Here is a 22192-nt window from a genome sequence, read left to right on the forward strand (position 1 = left end):
TCTACAATAAACCAAACCGAATTCAATACTGTACTAAGCTATGTGGTGTGCATCTTTGTGGCTTAGTGCATTATACAAACCCAGCATAGTTTGTAAACCATAGCTTCTAGCTTGGGTAAATCTAAGCAGTTGTGATTAATTCACAGGCTTTGTGCATTGTATGAACAGATATAACTAATTCTTTAGTCTTTAGCTATCTACTTTACCTAGAAAATAAGTTCACCTTATTCCTCCTAGAAGCTCTTTCCCAGTACCATATGTCTTGGACTGGTGCTCTAAAGATGTACTAGGTCCGTGATGGCAAACCTATGGCACATGTGCCACAGGTGGCACACAGAGCCATTTGTGTGGGCAAGTGAGCTCCAGCCAAATTTATCTGCATTGCGCATGCATGCACCTCCCAGCTGATTTTTGGCCTGTTTGAGGTCGTTTTCACCCTCACGGAGGCTCAAGGGAAGCCTCTGCAGCCTCGGGAGAAGTGCCAAAACAGGCCCATTTTCAGCCTCCTGAAGTTCCCGAGGGTTCCCTTGAACCTCCGGGAGGGCAAAAACTGCTTCCCCCGGGCTCCAGAGGCCATCTGGAGGCTGAAAACGGGCACTTCCAGTATTTCAAAAAATCGGCTGGGAGGTACACACATGCGCAGTGCAAGTAAGGGGGCAGGGCGGGGGTGTTGTGCACGCATGTGCAGGGGTGGTGGGGTGCATTACATTGTGGGTGCCAGCACACGTGCACGCTTCTGCTACACCACAACAAAAAGCTTCACCATTACTGTACAAGATGAAGCATACTGATTAAAAAGATACTGGCAGATAAGAAAAGTTGTGATTGTCTTTCCTACTTTTAATCTTTAGCAACTGATTTTTTTCACCTCTTAAAATTAAAATAGAAATTAAACAGATTACATAAATAGAACGAAGCAAAATAAATATCAACATATCAGATAGTAGAATAGGAAATAATTTTGAATGACTTGTCTGTTTGCTCAAGCACTTCCCAATAGGGCAACACCATCCTGATGTCTTGGACTAAAATTGCCCAAATCCTGGGCAATTTCTGTGATATCTGTGGGGAATGGGAATTACAGTCCAAACACCTGGTAGACATCTTGGAAAAGCTATTAAATACCATTTGATAAACTCCCGGATCAGATTCAAATAGTTACTACTTATTTCACCTGTAAAAGTTGTGTCAAAGTTCTAGGGTTTTTTCCATCAACTGCACAAGATGAGTACTTAAATAAATGTTTAAGCAATAAAAAATTACTTACATATGTTGTTTATAATTAACAGCTTCAAAATTGCTTTAACGGCTTCTCAAAATTGTTGCATTCCACATGCTATATTTTGACATTACTTCCAGAATTTGCAGCCACTAACTTTTGTTATTCTGATGTCAGGTAACTTCATAGTCAACACCAATGAGCCAAATCCTAACAGGTCTCAATATCATCAGAGACAGAATTATGCTTTTCTGGATTTCTGGGAATTGTATTCTTCAAGGGTACCAAGCTGGGGGGAGCTGCCTCTGGTACCAACACCATTTTTAAACATTATTTCATTTTTCTTCTTTAATTTGCAATGTTCTAATTTTATTTTTTATTTTATTTACTGATTCTTGCTAATATGCTATATTACCACTAGGCAAATCAACTGGACATAATTGTAAATGGAACACTTGTGCTGAAATTTGTCCTCTAGCTTCCTAATATTTTTATTCCACCATGAAAGAGACTTCTGTTTTTCTTTATATTACAAATTATTCCACAACTAAGAAGACAGAGTCTTTTGCTTTCTGATTTACATTCTAATCTGAAAAAGGCCAGTTTAGAACGACATAAACTGGGCATTAACGGAAACTGGAATCATTGTAGTCCAACAGAGAAATGATTATACAACAAAGACTCTTGTCTGTTCTGCTCAAAAGTCATTTCATTTAAAACAGCATTCCTTCTTTTCTGAAGAGTTTACAACAGCCAACAAACAACTGCTAATGTAAATTAGTCTTCACAAATATATATATTTGTACATATATACAAATTTACACACACACACACACACACACACACACACACACACAAACAGACAACACATCATGTAAGATAGTAAAAACAAATCACATTTAGAAAGGCAACAATGCATAGATGAAATGCCTTCCAGGAAAGGAAGATTATTATCAGTTGCATAAGGTGATTAAGGATGACGGGAAGGGTGGGTTGGGTACAGCCAACAACTTTTTCTGGGCAAAAACAACGATTATATATCTGAACTATAAGGTACTAAGCCAAGGGTGTTTTTTTTTTTTTTTGCAATCAGAGTAATGATGCACAGACAGTGATTAACTTCACCACTTACAGGCAAGGGCAAAGATTAGCTCAGCTCATTTAGCTCATAAAGGAAAGCAGAAAAGTGACTGCATAAAGGAAGAGGAGGTATGGGTCTGAGGAGGTCCAAGGGACTATGTCCAGAGGTGGAACTATTAGAGAAAAAGGCAGAAGAAGCTGAGGAAAAAATAAGTTGGAGGGAAGTCACATGGCTGACTCTTCTAAGATAAGGAATGCTAAAGTTCACGTATTCATTTGATGCAGCTAACCAGGACTTTGGCATTAGGCCTTCTAGTTGTATCATATTGTCTAAGTCTGTTTTTAAAATCTCCAAGTTTTCATCTCAGAAAATGTGACAGAACAGATGATAACTAGCTCTATCATTGACAGGATGCTGGAGAAATATTAACTCTATGTAAAAGCCTTTCAAAAGAAAACCATAAAATGCTTAGAGGTAATTACCTTTCTCCAGAAGTTAATTATTCACTTTTTCTTACTTGGCTTTAACCCCCACCCACCCCCACCCTTCTAGATTTTGTCCTTTTGCTGGATTAAAACTATAAAATGCCCTGTGAATAGGTTTCTTCCTCTTTTTCTAAAGCCAAGCACTGGATAAATACTAATGAAACAAGCACTGGTCAGGAAGCCTTCTTCAAGGAGCTTTACCCATCCAGCATTTTCTGACCTAAAAGGAAATATGTTATCCTGGCTCTGCTTGACTTGGAGCTTTGTTGTTCTGGCTCTGGCCCAGGATGAGACCAAGATGGCTGCAGAGTTTTTAAAGCAATTTGATATCCGTGCAGTTGATCTGTATTATAATGCATCCATCGCTTCATGGAATTATAATACCAACCTGACAGAAGAAAATGCCAAGATAATGGTGCGTACCTATTGATAACTATTTGCTGTTTATTTAAGAAATAAATGGGATTGTAAAAGAGGATATTAAAAATGATCTGGAACGGTGAGTCAAATAAAAGCTAAGTATCATTAAGAAATAGATTAAAATGGCATTTGCTGAACTTAACAGCATCATAAAGCCTACCAGAAGTTTCCCTGAATTACAACTGTAGGCTAATTCTAGTCTGACAACAAATGTAGAAAAACAGCGTGTTTGCTAAAAATGAACTAAGGCATTAATTACTTCAGAGAGCAGTCTATGATTTTGTAGACCAGATATTTTAAAACAGATGGAAGGATTTCAATTATAAAGCACTGTTATGCCTTTGTCTGACCCCTCATGGCTGTAATCAGAGGCAATCTAAATATTAGTTTTGACATTTCCCCTAAAATATTTAAGAATTATGCTGTACTAATTTTGTTTTATTCTACTGTTTTCAGTAAAATTTACATGACAGTCCCATTTGTGAGTGGGACGTGGTGGCTCAGTGGCTAAGACACTGAGCTTGTTGATCAGAAAGGTTGGCAGTTTGAATCCCTAGCACTGCGTAATGGAGTGAGCTTCCATTACTTGTCCCAGCTTCTGCCAATCTAGCAGTTGGAAAGCATATAAAAATGCAACTAGAAAAATAAGGACCACTTTGGTGGGAAGGTAACAGCATTCCATGCACCTTTGACATTTAGTCAATGCTGGCCACATGCCCACAGAGATGTCTTTGGACAGCACTGGCACTTCGGCTTTGTAACAGAGATGCACCGCCCCCTAGAGCCAGAAACTATTGGCACTTATGTACGAGGGGAATCTTTACCTTTACCCATGTGTGAGGGATGAGAGATTTTCCTTTGTGCTTTGGGGATATACAGCAGTCGGGGGGGAGCATCTGTTTTTCTTCTCAGTTTTTCTTCAGTCGGATTCAGTTGCTTTTGCTTTTGCTAAAATATGTTAAGACAAGTCAGGATATTTGAGTATTCATATGAATTAATTATGTCAGGTAGAAAGAGGGTCATATCATGGAAGAAGCTATTCTATCTAAACTCATAATTGATTCTATTTATTTATAAGTTCATATTCTGGTTGTATGTTTTTTTAATAAATTTTATTTGAGTTTTCACAAAAATAAAAGAAATACAATTAAAACATCTTTTTTGAAAGCAGCATAATCCCGGGTTGCATTTCTTCATACAGACACAAATTCAGGTTCATGCTCATTTTTATATTCTATTCCATATCTTATTACAATTTTACATTTTTTACATGGCTTCTCCCCTCTTTTAATTTCCTCAATTTTATTGTATTTATTTCATCTCAATTCAAATCATTATATTTATATTTTTTTCTGTCCTGTTTCAATTGTCTATTATCTTTTCTTATTAAACAAAATTTCTCCTGTAGTTACTGATTGGAGTATGACGCCTTTATATCTTTCCCCTAAAGTTATAACACTCAATATAATACATAACTTCCATTCGGATTCTGCTTGGTACATTCTTAAAATACACACTATATTCTTTAAAAAAGAAAAAAATTATAAATATATGTAATTAAAACAACACATTCCATTCCAATTCAATTCTATCATTAATATTAATATTCATTAAAATATTAACTTCTTTAACATTACTTTTCAATTAAATATCATACTTCTATGGGAACAATTATAAACTTTCCATAATCAATTCCCCCCATCTTCACTTATATTTTATAAAACATTGACTAATTAAAATGTTCCCATTCCTTCCTAATTCAATTTTCTCATTTATTTTATTTCATTTACTTTATTCACAAACATTTCACTAAGTTACACTAACCATTCTATTCCTCATTCTAATCATATGTTGTTTCCAATTTTCTAAAGTTATTTCTATTTCAAATATAACACAATCTCATGTACCTTTACAGAATCCCCCTTTCAGTTAGATTTTCACCCAGTATCTCTAAATAGATCCTGTTTGTTTAAATCTTGCTCCGAACCTTTGTAACTTCTTTTCCTTTCCTTCTTCTCTCTCTTCTTCTCTCTCCCCTTTTTACCCCTTTGTCTCTCTACCTCTATTTCCCTCTTCTGTATTCCCCTTTTCTGTTGCTTTCCAGTATTATACTTATTTTTTGAATTATTTTTCTTTTCTTTGGTTGTTTTTTTAAGTCTTAAATTCTCCATCCTCTTTCCCCCCTTTCCTTTTTCTTCCCCACATAGAGTTACTTGTTCATTAAAAATGGCTTCTTCTTTGTCCCAGTCTTCTTGTTTTGCAGTCTTTTCTTGTTGTTTCTCATAGTTCCAAATCTCCATTTCTAAGAATTGAAAAACGAAGCCAAAGGAACCCTTCCCTTCTTGTGCATCTTCTTTGTACTTTTTAAGTTCCATTTTCAATTCATCCAAAAGTAATGCCATTGTAGAAATTTTTAAACAACCACCCGATTGATTTTAGTCATTCAAATATAATAGCCAAAAATCCAAAAGTCACCAAGTAATCCAAATACACACAAGCTGTTTCTTTTTGCTCTTTCTTTTTTTCCACTTTCTCTTCCTGGGGTTACTATTTAGTTGCAAAGTTTCAGTTAAAATGTACCTTTTAGAAGTCTTATTGAAATTTTACTTTAGATTCTTTTAAAGTCCAGGCAGTCTCCTCCCTCTTCCAGATCCTGCCCTCATTCTTTTTTTCTCCCTTCCTGCTTATAGAAGAAAAAGTTTTTAATGTCCAGAAATCTTTATTATCCCTTTGGAATTTAGTTATATTTTCAGCTTAATTGCCTATTGATGCCAAAGCGGATTTTTCCAATTTCTTATTCTTAATTGTCAATATAAGGAAGGAGAGAGAAGAAGAAAAAAGTCAAACCTTTCCTTTTTCACTTTCTTTTGCTGCTTCCAACTCTTCTTTGGGAGCGATGTTATTTCTTGTAAAATTTAAATTCCAGGGTACCTTAGTTATTGCTTTTTCAACTTAGTCTGGTCAGCCAAAACTTTCACTTCTTATCTTCCTCCTGCACTTTCTTTTCCAGTTGTGTTCTTCTTTGAGGTGGCCATTTTTGACCACCGCTCCTACCGCCTTCGGGAAAGGGAGTAATGGCCAGCTGAGGAGGAGAGACCCTAACCCTAACCCTAACCCTTATCATGTCACTCCTAATTCTTCTTTTCACTAGACTAGACAAACCCAATTCCTGCAACTATTCTTTATATGTTTTAGCCTTCAACCCCCAATCATCTTTGTAGCTCTTTTCTGCACTCTTTCCAGAGTCTCTGCAATATTTGTTAATAATATGGTGACCAAAACTGGATGTAGCATTCTAAATGTGGTCTTACTAAGGCTTTATAAAGGTACTAATACTTCACACAATCTTGATTTTAACCCTCTGTTAATGCAACCTAGGATTGTGTTGGCTTTATTGGTTGCTGCTGCACACTGCTGGCTCATATTTAAGTGATTGTCCACTAGGACTTCAAGATCCCTCTCAGAGTTTCTACTATTGAGTCAGGTTTCACCTAATATGTGCATGTACACAGTGGTGGGATTCCAAATGTTTTCCTACTGGTTCTATGAGATGCATAGAAAATCAATGGATAAATTTTAACATGTAAATGCAGGTAGAAAGCTGTTGTGGCCTATTTTGAGGAATGAGTATTTGTGAAAATTGTTAAACATGGCTCGATATAATAGTATAGTGCTGTGATGGCGAACCTATGGCACGCATGCCACAGGTGGCACGCAGAGCCCTCTCTGCGGGCATGCAAGCGGTTGGCCCAACTCAGCTCCACCTAGCATGTGCGCCTCCCAGCTGATTTTCGGGTCTAGATCACACTGCACTCCCCCATCCCATTTGCAAAAATCCCCAGCCAAACCGTTTAACTTTTTGCCCCATAGGCTGGCCCCACCCCGCCCTATCTGCCTCTCCTGCCTCCAGAGTCACATGCGCTGCCTAATGGTTCTTTGGCTGCTTTCTGGTTCCCATTCCTTGCTTGTTGCATCGTCGCCGCTTGCTTGCTTGCCTGCCTTGACTCCTCGCTTGACTGCTGTGGCCTGCATAATTTTTGGTAAGTTGCTGACTTTGTGCTCCCTCTCGCTTGCTTGCCACGGCCCAGGTCCAGCTGCTCCCACCCTTGGCCTGCTTGCTGTCGGTGCCATTGGTGCCCGCATGCAGGCCTGGGACATCTGCCCCCTTGCCAGCCAGGAGCGCTGCCGCCTGTCACTCCCCTGTGTCTGCCTGCCTGCCTTGCGCCCCCAGTGGCTTTTAATAATGCTGCAGGAAAGGCCCAGGATCCATGTGGGCTGGGGGGGAGGGCAGGTATGGCTGGCTGGACACTGCCCCAAGCACGATTCTGGCAGAGGATGAGTGGGTATCCTTGTGCCACTCGCCTGCTCATGCCACCACTGCCACCAGGAAAGGCTGGTGGTGCACAGCGCACCCGTGTTGGCAGCAGGAGCTGTATGGGGAGGGCTACAGAAGGCTTTGCCCTCCTCGGTTCATCTCCAGGCAACAGTGCATGTAGCCAGAGAACTGGGTGAAAGAGAGGGAGAAAGAGAGAGAAAGGGAGAAAGAGAGACAGAGAGAAGGGGGGAGAAAGGGAAAAAGAGAGAGGGGGACAGAAAGGGAATTGGGAAAAAAGGGAGAAAGAGAGAGATGAAAGAAAGAGGGAGAAAGGGAGAAAGAGACAGAGGGGGGAGAAAAGGAGAAAGAGGGAGAGAGGGAGAAAAGGAGATGAAAGAAAAAGGGAGAAAGAAAGATGAAAGAAAGAAGGAGAAAGAGAGGGAGAAAGGGAGAAAGAGAGGGTGAAGAAAAAAGAAAAAGGGAGAAAGAAAGAGAAAGAAAAGAGAGGGAGAAGGAAAAGGAGAGAAACAGAGGGAGAAAGGGAGAAAGAGATGAAATAAAAAGAGGGAGAAAGACAGAGATAGAAAGAGAGGGAGAGAGAGAGGTGAGATGTTGCTTCTTATGGGAAAGGGGAGTTATCTAAGCAAGAGCCCCCTCCTCACTTTACCCCACCTGAAAGGCGAGAGGGATCTCTTTGTTATTATTTGAATAAAATGAAATCCACTATTTGTACCTGGTGCGGCTGTCCTTTATTTCCTGCTTTTTCAACCTCAGCTGCTTTGTGCGGCACATCTGAGGTTGAAAAAGCAGGAAAGAAGAGGACTTTCAAATGCTGCGGACCCATGCGTAGCGCTTGTCAGCTGTCCGGGTGGCACAGCTGATGATTTCTTGCAAACGCTGTGCCCGTGTGCACATCGCTCATCAGGCCTGGCTGCGCATGCAGCACATGGCCGCACGCAAAACACGCACTCACCAAACTGGTTGTAACACCGGTTGGATCCCACCCCTGCGTGTTGGTACTTAACAATAAACAAGTGGGTTTTGGATTGCAGTTTGGTCACTCGGTGCCGAAAAGGTTCGCCATCACTGGTATAGTGTATCTGCCCATATTATCATATGGAAATTAGAGTTGTATTTGTCAAGATAAGTATAAAAGAGAATTTTATATGGTCAGAGTGGGGTAATTAAATGTGTGTTCTAAAATAAAAAGAGAGAGTTAAAAAATAAATGGGTGATGAATGATAGTAGGCTGAATACAAAAGTGTGTGGCTGGTATGAAAGAAATCAAATTGAATGAAAATTAAATTGTAAAAATAGATCTATAAAAGAAGTGTGAATGGGTCATGATGAAAAGGAAGACCAAGATGGCCTTGGTAGGAAGGAGGTGGTAAGTTCCTCAAAAGAAGAAAGACAATATATAAAGTGACATATGGACATAATGTAAGCAAGAATGCTTTGCAAGGATAGAAGGTATGAAGAAACGCAGTATAGAAAATTGTGTGATTATGCACTATTGTACAGCTGTACAGTATTTCATTTTCTTATAGCAATAGCACTTAGACTTATATAGTGCTTCATAGTGCTTTACAGCTCTCTCTAAACAGTTTACAATATCAGCATATTGCCCCAACAATCTGGGACCTCATTTTACCTACCTCAGAAGGACAGAATAGGCTGAGTCAACCTTGAGCCCCATCAGGATTGAACTGCTGCCAGTTGGCAGAATTAGCTTGCAATAATGCATTCTAACCACTACACCACCATGGCTCTTATACTTTTGAGCTCTTTAATTATTATTTCATAGTCCCTTAAGATTGCTTACCCTGAAAGGGAATAACTTGTTTGCTTATTTATTCATATACCTTTTTTAGCTGCCCATCACAACAAATGATTATGGGCAGGATATATAAAACATGAAAACAAATTAAAAACAGTTAAAATAATATAAAAACATATGTCAGTGTTCCGACAGTTACCCCCATTTAAATCATGAGTCCCTAGAACTTTCCAGAACTTAAAGAAAATTTATTAGGAGTAAACATGTTGGCGCTGCCTGGGTGTAGCCGATTCTAAGACACATCATTCATTGTCACCCTTGACCCTGGTTTTCCCCCACCCCTGGGTGTATCACAATTCATATTCTCCAATGGGACACATCCATATCCAAGAGTCATCAATCATTCTCTCCAGTTAGAATTCTGCGTGGCAGAAACTTCGGTCACCTAGAAACTATCTCTGAAAACATTTATGGAATGCAAGCTGCCCACTGCTTTCCCCTCCCTTTCTGTTGGCAACTCTAACAAGATCATAGGAATATTTTATGAGTTGACAACATATGTGTGATTGCTGAGTATAACTATAGTCATATATGGTGTTCCATACTAAGCAGGCTTGTAGACCTGCAATCCGATTGGTCCGGGAAACCCGGGCCATGATTGGATGATATGAACATCTCTGATTGGTTCGTACAGGGCTTGCCGCGATTGGGTGAAACCAAGCGCGGCAAGCTTGAAAGACTGTCATAGGCTGCCTAGCCGCAGCTGGCTCTATATAAAGGGCTGCCACGGCTGGGTTTGCTGTCTCAGAATCTGCCTCCTTAATAAAGAGCTGTTGTTCACTACTCGAGCCTCGTGTCTTAATGGGACCCAGCGACCATACTTAACATATGGTAATAGAGCCAAGAAACAGGGCCTTTGATGTGTTTAGGGCCCTAGTCCCGGGAACACAACCAAGTCTTCCCGGCCTTACAAAAGGCCAGCAGAATCCAGGTCATCTTGATCTCTGAAAGGAGGGTCAGGACTACAGCAGAGGAGGCCAGTCTCCTGATCCCTGCCATTCTTTAACTGACAGGATCCGGAGCATGTCCAACCTGCCTACTGAATTGGATGGGTAGAATAAGTATGCATTTATGTACTTCAAACAGACCTAGCATCCGATTATGACTAGGAGAGAGAGAAGTTTCATTCATCTTAGTGTTTTCCGTTAAAAAGAAATCAGACTTACTTTTGAAAAGTGATTGGAGATCTTACCATTTCTTTTCCATTTCTGTAGTGTTTTTCTAGATGCTCTCTAGTATTTAGTTGGTTGTATAGGAAGTACGACAGAAGCATGGACTGAATATGACTTTTGTTGGAAAAATGAAAAAAAAGAATGCCATACACCTTGTACATTTTCAAAAAAAAAACAAGCAAGTTCCTTCCCTTAGTATCAGCAGATTTATGCAAATGTTTTTAAATTGCAATCTAGACATACAACTGATAGGACAGAAATGTTCTCTGCAAAACTGGCCATGAAAAAAATTTGCAACAACTTTTAAATCCTTAATATGTTGCATGTAATTAAAAAGAGACAAGAAAAGTGGGAAAAAAGTTCTGAATCCTCAGTTCAGTTCTGAATGAGCTTGATAGAAAAACTCAAAATTCTAATAATTTTTTTCAGCATGAAAAAGACAGCATATTCTCAAAATTTTATGATGAAGCCTCCAGGAATGCGTATATATTTGATTTGAATCGGATTGCTAATGAAACCATCAAGCTCCAGATTCGTTTGCTCCAGAATGGACCAACAGATTCATCTACAAAAGACCAAGTATGTTGCCAAATATCATAGATCACTTCTATGCTAAATTCAACCCAGATGTTATGTACCAAAGGATTTCTGTTCTTCAGTCATTCCGGTGAGGCATATATAGTAGTAGTAATAATATCAGCAGCAACATCACCCCAAATTAATCCATGCAGGATGAAAGCCTCTTCTTGAACATTATGGACAATAATCTACAACATTGTGGAGTGTGGGTTGGTACACAGATGTTCAGTCCAGTGGTGGGATTCAACTAATTTAACAACCGCTTCTCTGCCCTAATGACCAACTGGGTAGGTGTGGCTGGGTGGTATTGCGACTGGGTAAGTGTGGCCAATTAGATGTCATTCATCTTGAGGAACGCTTTGCCTTGCCTCTTCCCTGCCCCAGCCACTCCTCACTCATCACTGTTTGGGCTCTTCCCAGTTGGCCAGTGGCCCAGAGGCCAAGCACTCCCACACTCCATCCTGATCGGATGGGCGAGTGATCAAGGGCCATCTGGCAGAAGGGAGAAGAGGGCAATGTAGCCTCACAGTCTCTTGCCGTCCACTGCCCACTGGCAGCCAATGGGGCAAGATGCGGACTGGGGAGAGGGCTCAACGGCAGTGGCTCAGCCCTGGATCGCCTTCCTCTCTGCCACCACCATGGCAGGAAGGAAAGGGTAGGTGGAGATCAGAGATCGTGGCCAGCTGGGGAAGCCAAACAGCTGCCCAGAACTGCTGATGGAGGTGGGCGAGGTGGGGGCAGTGGAGCACGCCTGGCTTTGACATTCCCAGTCCTTTGTTTGTAAATCTGCCCAAAAGAGGGAGAGGGGAAGCCCCCCACCTGGCCTCTTTGTTGGACATGGAGTCCTCGCCAATTGGCCTTGCCCGCCAGCCTCACTGGGGCTGGGAGCGATTGTCCCTTCACGTGCTGTCTCCGGAAAACTACCCAGGAGCACCCAGAAGGCTCAGACTAGGATGGCTGGCTCGTGAGGCAGCGGCTGCAGCAGCAGCAGACAGGTCTGGGATCACCACACAGGGGATTCAGCTGGGCCTGGATCTCGATGCGCTCAGGCTTTTCCCTGCTCCACTCTCCCAACCATCTGCTTGAACCCAGAGGCGAGAGAAGTGGAGAGGGCCAGATATTTGCCTAGGTTTGTCTGGCTGTTGAGGGGGGGAATGGATGGTAGCCTGGGAAGGAGGTACTTAGGGATAGCCAGGCTATGCTGCCCGCATTGCCCCTGTGCCAGTAGCCCTCCCTGCTGATCAGCCCATCTGCTGACATGGACCTTTGGCCACGCGGGGCAAGCCTGGAGCAGATCTCCCTCCCCAGCTATCGGCCTTACCTTCATGGGTATCCAGGGTGAGCAGAGCAGTGTGAGGCCTGTGGACTAAAAGGCAGGCAAGGACCGCAAGGCTGCACTGCCTGCATTGCCCCTCTGTCAGCTGTCCCGCCCCTTCCCACCCATTGCCCTGCACCCTTCAGACAAGCATGGCAGGCCCAGAGCTGATCTCCTTCCTCTGCCGTTGGCCTTACCTTCCAGCCCCCGGAGCTCACACCACTCTGCTCACTGCAGCTGCCCATGAACATAGGGCCGACAGTAGAGTAGGGAGACCCTCTCTGGCCTGCCACACTTAGCTAAAAGTCAGGTGCTGCTGGGTGGTGGATGGGTGGGTGGGGAGGCCAGCTGGCACAGGGGTGATGTGGGTGGCCCAGCCTTGCGGTCCCTGTTGAGAACTGGTTTGAACTGGCTGAATCCCACCACTTATCTGTCTGTATCTGTCTGATTCTGCTAATTCTTGAATAAAAGAAGTACTGTTTTATGCTTCTTTCAAACAACACTTCTCATTTAAATTACAGCTGGATACTGTTTTGCGTAAAATGAGTACCTTTTATAGTACTGGGACTGTGTGCAAGCAAGATGATCCTTTTAATTGTTTGCCTTTAGAACCAGGTAAGATCTATAAGCAAGTATTTTGTGTCAGGTTATCTGAGAGACCGTCTCTCTGATTACATCAGCCTACCTCATCAGGTCTGGCAGACCAGGGGATTATATCTGGTGGGTACTAGGAGATGAGCCTCATCTGTCATGGGGTCTACCATGTGGAAACTTCTCCTGGAAGTGAAATTAGCTGCATCCCTCTTAACATTCCACAAATACCTTAAGACACTGTTGTCAAGTCCAGGGATCTCTGGGTTGCCTAGTCCCAGAGATCCCTGGACCTGATTTTGCAATGGCTCCCTTACTGTAGTTAATATCATTACCTCCTGTTTTGTTTGCTTTTTTATAGTTAAATTTTAATTGTGACAGTTTATGCATTTATTTTAAATTATTGATAAATGCTGCCCAAAGTAACTTTCACATCAGATGAGAAGCTACATACATATGGTAAATACACAAATCTTCCACAATCTTCAGCTTGTACGTTAATTGTTAAGTGTTAAAACAGAAAAAAAATGGGTTTGTTTGGATATTTTTGTTTATTTTAGCCCCTGTTTCTTACACCCCCATTTTATTAATCTCATTTAGATAAGCTGCATTTTTCAAAGTGTGCAGAAAGAATAAGTGGCAAACAAAACAAATTAAATGTAGGAAATTTAAGAAAAAATAGAAAAATAAAGGAAACCTAAGAGGTCTTTCCCTCAGTTTATTTATTTAATCAGAACTCATGCATACAGTTAGAGATTATCAACTGTATCTTGTATATTCAGTTTTGAGTCAAATACAGGGAAAGGAACTGTACATTTCATCAACGATCTATCTGAACACAGCATTGTACATATTAGAAGCATGAAAACATCATTTGAGGTTCCTTTTCCTGAAGTATTTGTACAATTGGGATTTCACCACTAATACTATGTGCAAATCCACATTTTAAATCATGCTGTGGATGATCGTTGGGAAGGCTGAAAAATGCTCATACTAGAATTAAGGAAAAGAGGATGGGGTATGATTATAAGACAAAGAGGATCTAATGCAGAGCCCAACTTCTAAATCAGTGGTTCCAACCTGGTGACAAGGTCAAACTGCCAGAGATCCTTGCTTTTCAGTTGCTACTAGTAAATGTTAGATTTGTATGAAATAAGACAGCATCCATTTATAATATGCTGGTGAACAAATGTGCAGACCTGGAAAGTTTTAGTGGGATCTGGTTAGGCTAATTGCAGGTCTGTCCTCTCAGATTTCAGGGCCAGGATCAGGCGTTAACACCAAAGTTTAGGAAGTGGGTAACGGGTAATTCTTGAGATTCTAGAAATTGTGAGAAACCCTGCTCCAAGAGGTTGGGTTTGGGGGAGGAGGAGGGAACTAAACTGTATAGATAAATTCAGATTGTTCCTTCTATACAGTCTTCTTAGCTGTAGTGGCTGTCGTGGCTCATTACGAAATCTTGGGTGCATCTCAGACTGGGATATGGGTTCCTGAAACCTTAAGTGACTTCAACATCCATGTCCCAGGGGAGAGTTTAGTGCAGCTTGTAAATTCATGACCATGAAGTGATTACAGCCCAAAGATACATTGATGAGCATGCACTAGATCTGGTCTTGACTTCAGAGCAGATGAGATATGATATGGAAGTGACTAGTAGCTCTGTTTAGTATTATCGGGACACTAATGGGGAAAAAATAGGCAAAATACAGCATCTGGAGATGTTGGGTAAGTATGTGTGTAAAATTGCCTGTACTAATGATGAGTTAGATGTCAACTGAATAAAGTCTACAGAATGTCCAAAGTAAGATGATCTATAAAATGATCTGATATTCTTTTGAGTTTGCATGGACTAAAGATGTTAGATCAGGCATGTCCTTGGACGAACCCTGTCCATCTGATTCAGACCTCCCAGGCAGAAGAATCCCTTCTCCATCCAAACTTCATAAGAGTCAGATAGTAGGAATTTTCTGTGGCAGTCCCCGTTTTATGAAATATGTTACCCTGGTAGGTCAAATGGCACCTTTCCTTCTTGTATGCAGAAAGATTATGAAAACCTTCTCTTTTTAATGAGCTTTCAGCTACAAATGATCGACACACAAATGTGCCTCTATCTGTGTTCATCTAGTTTTTTTTAATTTCTAATTGATTTTGGGGGGGTATTATTTCTGGTTTATTTCACTTGGTTGTATGTCACCCCCAACCCAAAGCATAAGACTGGTGTTGTTAATGAGGAAGCAAACAAACAAATAAATAATGGGAACTAACCTGATTTTATGGGGACAGGTTTGGATCACATAATGGCAAACAACTGGAATTACTCAGAGAGGTTGTGGGCCTGGGAAAGCTGGAGAGCTAACGTTGGCAAGAAGATGAGGCCTTTATATGAAACTTATGTTGAACTGAAAAATAAATATGCAAGACTGAGGGGTAAGTTGCGATACCCAAAATTACCAGCATGAATATGTTTTTCTCCTCTTCAAGATGATATTTTTGAGTCTTTTGTATATTACAAAGCTATTTTTTTTCTTTAATATTCATGGCTGATTGGGCAAAATGCTGCTAAAGTGGAATATTATGAAATTTTCTTAAAACCAGCACCCTCAATTTATTTTGTACCACAATCCTCATTGTCCACAGTCAGCATTATTGTGGAGAAGGATTCACGAATATTAATTCAAGTAGCATAATCTCTGCATTAATAATCAATATAGGTATACCCTATTTGGGGAAAATTGGTCAATGAATATCTTACAATCCACCTTATGGTGTTAAGAGAAAGAGGAAAAAGGGAATTGTTGTTTGCATTAATAATTCATAGTTGATTTTTATATCAAGCTTATAATTTAATAAAAATCTTTCAAAAATTGAAAAGTGACAATAGCACTATAACTAGTGGAGTGCCCTAGAAGCAGGGAAATTCAACCTCTAGCCTATAGAGCTATGGAAGTTCACTGATTGACTTTATCCCAATCACTCTCAGTGTGAGCCACCTCATAGGGCCGTGATGGGGAACCTATGGTATGCATGCCGGAAGTGGCACACAGAGCCACTTCTGCCAGCACGCGAGAGGTTGCCCAGAAGAGTCCCACTGCGTATGCGCGCATGCCCCCCCCGACAGCCACCTGATTGTCAGGTACCTGCCGCTCATGCGCGGGGGAGACGCATGCATGGGAGGAGTGCACGCATATGCAGAGGCATCCGGCGTGCGGGGGATTGTATGTGCATGCGGTTCAGGGGGTCACATGCGCATCCTTAGAGGCATGTGGTGCACATGCAGGGGGGTCATACGCACATGCGCAGGAGGGCAGGGGAAGTCACACATGCATGGCATCATGGGTGCAAGCACGTGAGTGCACCTTTGGCATGCATTTGGAAAAGGTTAGCCATCACTGTCATAGGTCTATTTTTGAGGAACAAAATAAAAGGAAGCACTTTCTACACCACTGAAGCTCCTGTAGAAAAGGGAGTATAAACATAAATAAATAAAATGCTAAAGCATTGGTTTTCAAACTTAAGAGAAAAAAATACAATAGAAAAAGGAAGAAAAACAACAAAATATGTACATAAGACCTTTCATGCATGTATACAAATATATATACAAGAATTTAAATAAATGAATCACATTTCAATATAATAGCTCATGCATAATCTACCTCTCTGAAAAACCTGTTCATAAATTACAAGTAATATTAGATAGCCAAAGCACTTAAAAATGGGGTAAAATTATACATCTTCCTAATACTGAAGAACAGTTGTTCTCTTCCCTTTCAACAAGGTCATTTGTTGTCCACTCATCAGTTCTATGTAATACCATTCAAAAATAATACGGAAATCCACAAATATTAAATCTCAAAGTCAAATTAATATGTGTAAATATTATTTTTGTATTTGCACAGTGAAGTTACATGCAAATACCTAAAGAATAGAGTTTTACACATTTCGTTATTCTGACAAATTCATAGTTTGCCTTTCCGTTTAGTGCGATTGTCTCTAGAAGTTGCAGTCTATTCAGCATCCCAAGGATTCAGAATATTCCCTTTCTGGGGTTGATAGAGAAGATAGAAATCTTCCTTCTTTTTGTAGCTTGTTGAATTTGTATTGTACATGATGAAATGCTTCTAATCTAAGATAATGGTATTAACCATCCACCATTACTCTCTTATTCGTCAATCTGATGTATAACATTAACTATGAATTATTAATTGTAATAAAGCTTCATTCTCTATATTTCTTCCCTCCTGAGCATAATACTATAAAATGAGATGGTAAAATAATCATTATCAATCTGTCCAACCAGGATGCATTCCAGCTGTGTGGGTTTAAACTCCTAGAATTGTCAGCATTGGCCATAGTGGCTAGAGAATTTTAGGAGTTGATGTCTAAACAGCATCCAGGTTAAAGTAAAGTATTTGTTATGACATTAACCTTTCCCTTTCAGATGTGCTGGGTTACAATTTCTACAAAAGCCAGTTACCATTATTCATCAGAGGATTTTGGCATGACTAATATTAATTTTAAAATCATTGTTCTAGAATCTTTTGAGATGTACTTTAATGTCATGATGAGTGACATGTTTGTTTTTCAGGCTATGATGACTATGGAGATTATTGGAGAGCAAATTATGAAGTAGATCTTCCAGGGAAGTTTCAATATCAACGTGCACAACTGATTACTGATGTGGAAAACACATTTAAGCAAGTAAGATTTAGTTTCAAATGTTTTGCTTTACTGCGCCAAGGCAAAACTATTTTTGTGCAATACACAAAAGTGCTCAGATGGGTGTGATGAATAAATAAGTACCTGTAATTGATAGATAAATTCAGCAGTTCTTGAGCTAGGAAAACAGCATACAAGCATAAAATTTGTTGTGATTGTCACAATGGTAACAATTGGCTACTGGTGCAGTCCTTATTTACAATGTCCATAATACATTAGAGTGTAGCTTTATTTGGCTTTGATTGAATCACCCTGCATAACATCTTACCAGCCAGCAACAAAACATCTACTTATCACTCTCTTTAGCATGTGCTGGAATAAGAAAATGAGACAACTTGACAGACTACCCTGAAACGACATTTTAACATTGGTGCCACCATTGGGGAAAAATCTATTATCACCATCTTTGTAGATTGTAGATATACCAGAGGTTTTTTAAAAACAGTATATATTTCTCATGGTTTTATGAACAGTATAATAGAATTTGCAACTGGTGATACCAATAGGAGTAATGATACTAGCAGAATTTACTTCAAAGAGGGACCAGTTCATTTACTTAAAGTTTGCGAGTCAGTCACCATATTTCCCAATAAGAAACATCTTTATTTATTTAGGAGCAAAATATTTTTTCAAGATTGCCAGAATGGGAGAATTAGAATAGAGTAGAGTTGAGTAGAGTAGAGTAGAGTAGAGTAGAACAGAATAGAACAAAAGATATTTTGAATGAAAAGGGTGAGCTCAAAACTAAGCAAGAATTAAATGAGCAAGGGATTGATATGGTTTGGTATTCATATATGTAAATACAGTCTAAATATGAAAAATATGTTAGATGATTTCTATGAAGAACCAACAGAACTGGATAAAATATTAACAGGAACAGAAGAAAGATTGATTAAAAAATGTATAGTTACCTATTGGGTGTCAAATTGGAATAAGAACAAGTGAAGGAAACAACAAAATTGGAATAGAACAAGTGAAGGAAACAACGATAACATGGGCAAAAAACTTTGGTTACACTATAGAATTAGATAAATGGCAGAAATTGTGGGATAGAAACTATAAGCTAACAATTATGTTTTATAGATTGCATTTTGCGCCGGCAAGACTGGCAAGGATGTTTAAAGATAAATCAGCTAAATGCTGGAAATGTCACTAGACACCTGGAACATATTATCATATGTGGTGGCCATGCGTAGAAGCTAAAAGATATTGGACAAAAATACATACATGGTTGGAAAAGATGATACAGCAACATATTGATTTAAAACCTGAAATAATTCTGTTGGGGATTATACCAGAAAATTATAGTAAAGGGAATGTATATTTAATTATTCATGTACTAACTGCGGCTAGAATTGTATTTGCACAAAATTGGAAAAGTGAAGAGATTCCGACTGAAGAGAGTGTGATTAGGAAAAATAATAATAAAATAATAAAATCCTATTAGATTGTGCAGAAATGAATAGGTTAACACTTGCGCTTCAAGAGAAGGAACAAAGAATATTATTATATGGGATTCATTTTATCAATGGTTGGAAAACAAATATAGAAGTTAGAAATTAAAGAAGATTAGCGCAAAATACCAAACATGTGGTAAGAATGAAAAATGTTAAGATGGGGAACGTTATAAGAATTAGATATATGATGCAGATTAGTATTAAGTACGAACAGAATATTAAAGTTAAGCAATGAATATGTCTAAACTACAGTGGTTACTGCACAAGAGATTTATACCCAGATTACACACTGTTCAAATGAAAGATGGAATGTTTGTATAAATAAAATAAGATATTTTTTTTAAAAAGAACAGAATGGAACAGAATAGAATAACAGAGTTGGAAGGGACCTTGTAAGTAATCTAGTCCAAAACCCTGCTCAAGCGAGAGACCCTCTACCATTTTTGATAGATGGCTGTCTGGTCTGTTCTTGAAAGCTTCCAGTGATGATGCACCCACAACTTCTGAAGACAAGCTGTTAATAAAACAATCATGATTTCCCCTTAATTAAATGCCTTTCTCTCTGCTGTTCTTTTCCAGATATTGCCTTTGTACAAACAACTACATGCTTATGTACGGCGCCATCTGTACAAACGCTATGGTCCAGAACTCATTAACCCCAAAGGAGCAATTCCTGCTCATTTACTTGGTATGAAAATGCCACTAATAGCTACATTTATTGAATGGACCAATATATTTTATATACAAGTAGTCCTGAATGTATATTGAGAATTGAATGGCTGAGTTGCCAAAATTTCAGTTGCTAAATTGTTGTGAGCTTTGCGGCACTTTATGACCTTTCTTGCAACAGTTGTTAATTGAATCACCGCAGATTGCAGATGTTAGTAACATCATTATTAAGTGAATCTGGATTCTTCATTGACTTCACTTGTGCAAAGGTTGCAAAAGATGGTCACATGATCCCAGGACACTGCAACGGTCATAAATATGAGTCAGTTGCCAAGTGTCTGAATTTTGTTCACATGACCATGGGGATGCTGCAGTGGTCATAAGTATGAAAAATGGTCGTAAGTCACTTTTTTCACTGCTGTTGCAATAGTCACTAAGCAAACTGTTGTAAGTTGAGGACTACCTGTACTTTTCAGTTTTGGGAAGACAATATTACCATGTGATGGCATATTCCTAGCCAGAAGTTTCCTGGTGATTGGCTTTATTTAAAATGTTTTGTTTTGTTTTGTTTAGCTTAGCTCCTTAATTAGTGTGCATCTTCAGCTTTTGATCTACTTGTTTGATATTCCTGATCATCAAACCAAAGGTTAATAAACACTGTGCAGAGTTCTTCTCTTAAATGAGGATCTAATCCAGATTAATATGTTAGTATTAGAAATAGAAAGATTTTAGTTCTCTAGGCCTGATCTGCATCGTCTACAATTTGTTTCTGTGTGAAAATACAGTACAGTGAACAAATCTGTAGTTGGGTCATTAAGATAAAATCCAGCTTTTTGCTTTCAGAAACTACTGCGTTTTGTGTTTATATGTAATTCCATTTTTTTTCTGTTAAAGGTGACATGTGGGGTAGATTTTGGACAAATTTATATCCTTTAATGGTGCCCTATCCAAATAAAACAAGCATTGATGTGACTTCTGCTATGGAGGAGAAGGTAAGGCACACAAATATAGGCAGTCAACTAAATGAGCAATAATCCTTTTGGTATAATTTGTACACATTATTTTATACCAAGTTTTTAAATCCTGTCCTCCCCAAACTGTTTAATTATAAAACCAGTCAAGAATAAATAAATCTAACACTTTCATCGCTTAATGCTATACTACTACATATACCACCAAAATACCACCACTTAAGGTAGAAATATCAGCAGGCTTGGAGGACTTCAAGATTTGTAGAAAAATAGTAAGAACTGATGGAATAAGATATTTCCATTTCCTTATATTTTTGGTTTCTCTATGCTCTGCAAACATGGGCTTACCACTTTGACTGATTTCTAGAAAAATCATAGATTTCCCAAATAAGTATCAGTATTTCCAGTTTGTTATTTTACCGGATGAGCCCAATCTGGATACTGCTCCAAGTATTTTTTGCAGGGCAAAAAACTAGTTATGCATTATTTCAGCAGCAAGAGAAAATAGACATGACAATTTGCCTAACTGCATGGAAAGTATTGGCCACAACTTCATTTGAAGCAGCATGAAGTCAGGACCTGTTACTGTGCATGCTTATTGAATAACCATTCTCTGTCATTTTCTGGGAGCAAAAAAAAGGAAATTGTTGGGCTTTGTTCTATTTTAATGTGTGAATTAAAAATTCAAAGATAAAGAAGAGAAGGATAGAGAAGAACACTATCTATTAAATAAACAACAGGGAGACCATTTTATATACTTTTAAGAATAAACAGCAGAGGCTGCTGAGTTGAGGCCTGCCTACATCTAATCCAATTTCCTTTGGAAGTTATTGACATCCTGGATCACCCAACAATGGCAGAAGACATCTCAGTGTCTTCCTTCCTTCATGGCTACCTCTATAGCTTAAACATAAGGTACCTTCAGTAACATGGATATGGGATTTATTGGCCTTACAAACTGTTAGGTGATGTAAAAATCAATCTTTTTCAGAAATGGACTGTAGACTCAATATTTAAAGCTGCTGAACATTTTTTCATCTCAATCGGTCTTTTTAATATGACGGAGGGTTTCTGGAAAAATTCTATGCTTGAGGAACCTAAAAATGGAAGGAAAGTTGTTTGCCATCCCACAGCCTGGGATATGGGGAAAGAAGACTACAGGTACCAAAAGCTTATTTCTACACAGTCACAGAGTTTACCTCCACTTTCTATAAAAAAAGAACAAAGTGGTAATTCCAGGTATAACACCAAGCAGCAAAGTTAAGATATCCAATTTCATAATCTGGATATATTTAGCAATAAAACCAATTGCATTATAAAATCAACATATCAGTCAGTGGTGAAATTAATTTATTTTTTTACCAC

General features: G+C 39.2%; 1 protein-coding gene across 2 annotated transcripts in view; it reads left to right on the forward strand.

Annotated features, from left to right (window-relative positions):
* The first annotated feature begins 2889 nt into the window (after positions 1 to 2889).
* The window catches only part of ACE2 (angiotensin converting enzyme 2), a 32611-nt gene continuing 13308 nt past the window's right edge, over positions 2890 to 22192 (forward strand). For both annotated transcript variants that reach the window (XM_087938269.1, XM_026714269.2), the window contains exons 1-8: positions 2890 to 3200; positions 10959 to 11108; positions 12945 to 13038; positions 15298 to 15441; positions 17600 to 17712; positions 19767 to 19875; positions 20751 to 20848; positions 21819 to 21988. In XM_087938269.1, the coding sequence (XP_087794395.1) occupies positions 2943 to 3200; positions 10959 to 11108; positions 12945 to 13038; positions 15298 to 15441; positions 17600 to 17712; positions 19767 to 19875; positions 20751 to 20848; positions 21819 to 21988 (1136 nt within the window). In that variant the 5' untranslated portion in view covers positions 2890 to 2942. The remainder of the gene's footprint in view (positions 3201 to 10958; positions 11109 to 12944; positions 13039 to 15297; positions 15442 to 17599; positions 17713 to 19766; positions 19876 to 20750; positions 20849 to 21818; positions 21989 to 22192) is intronic.

Source organism: Pseudonaja textilis, chromosome 8 (genome assembly GCF_049901715.1).
Source record: "Pseudonaja textilis isolate UNSWEBS1 chromosome 8, rPseTex1.2, whole genome shotgun sequence".
In the NCBI taxonomy this organism is placed as follows: Eukaryota; Metazoa; Chordata; class Lepidosauria; order Squamata; family Elapidae; genus Pseudonaja; species Pseudonaja textilis.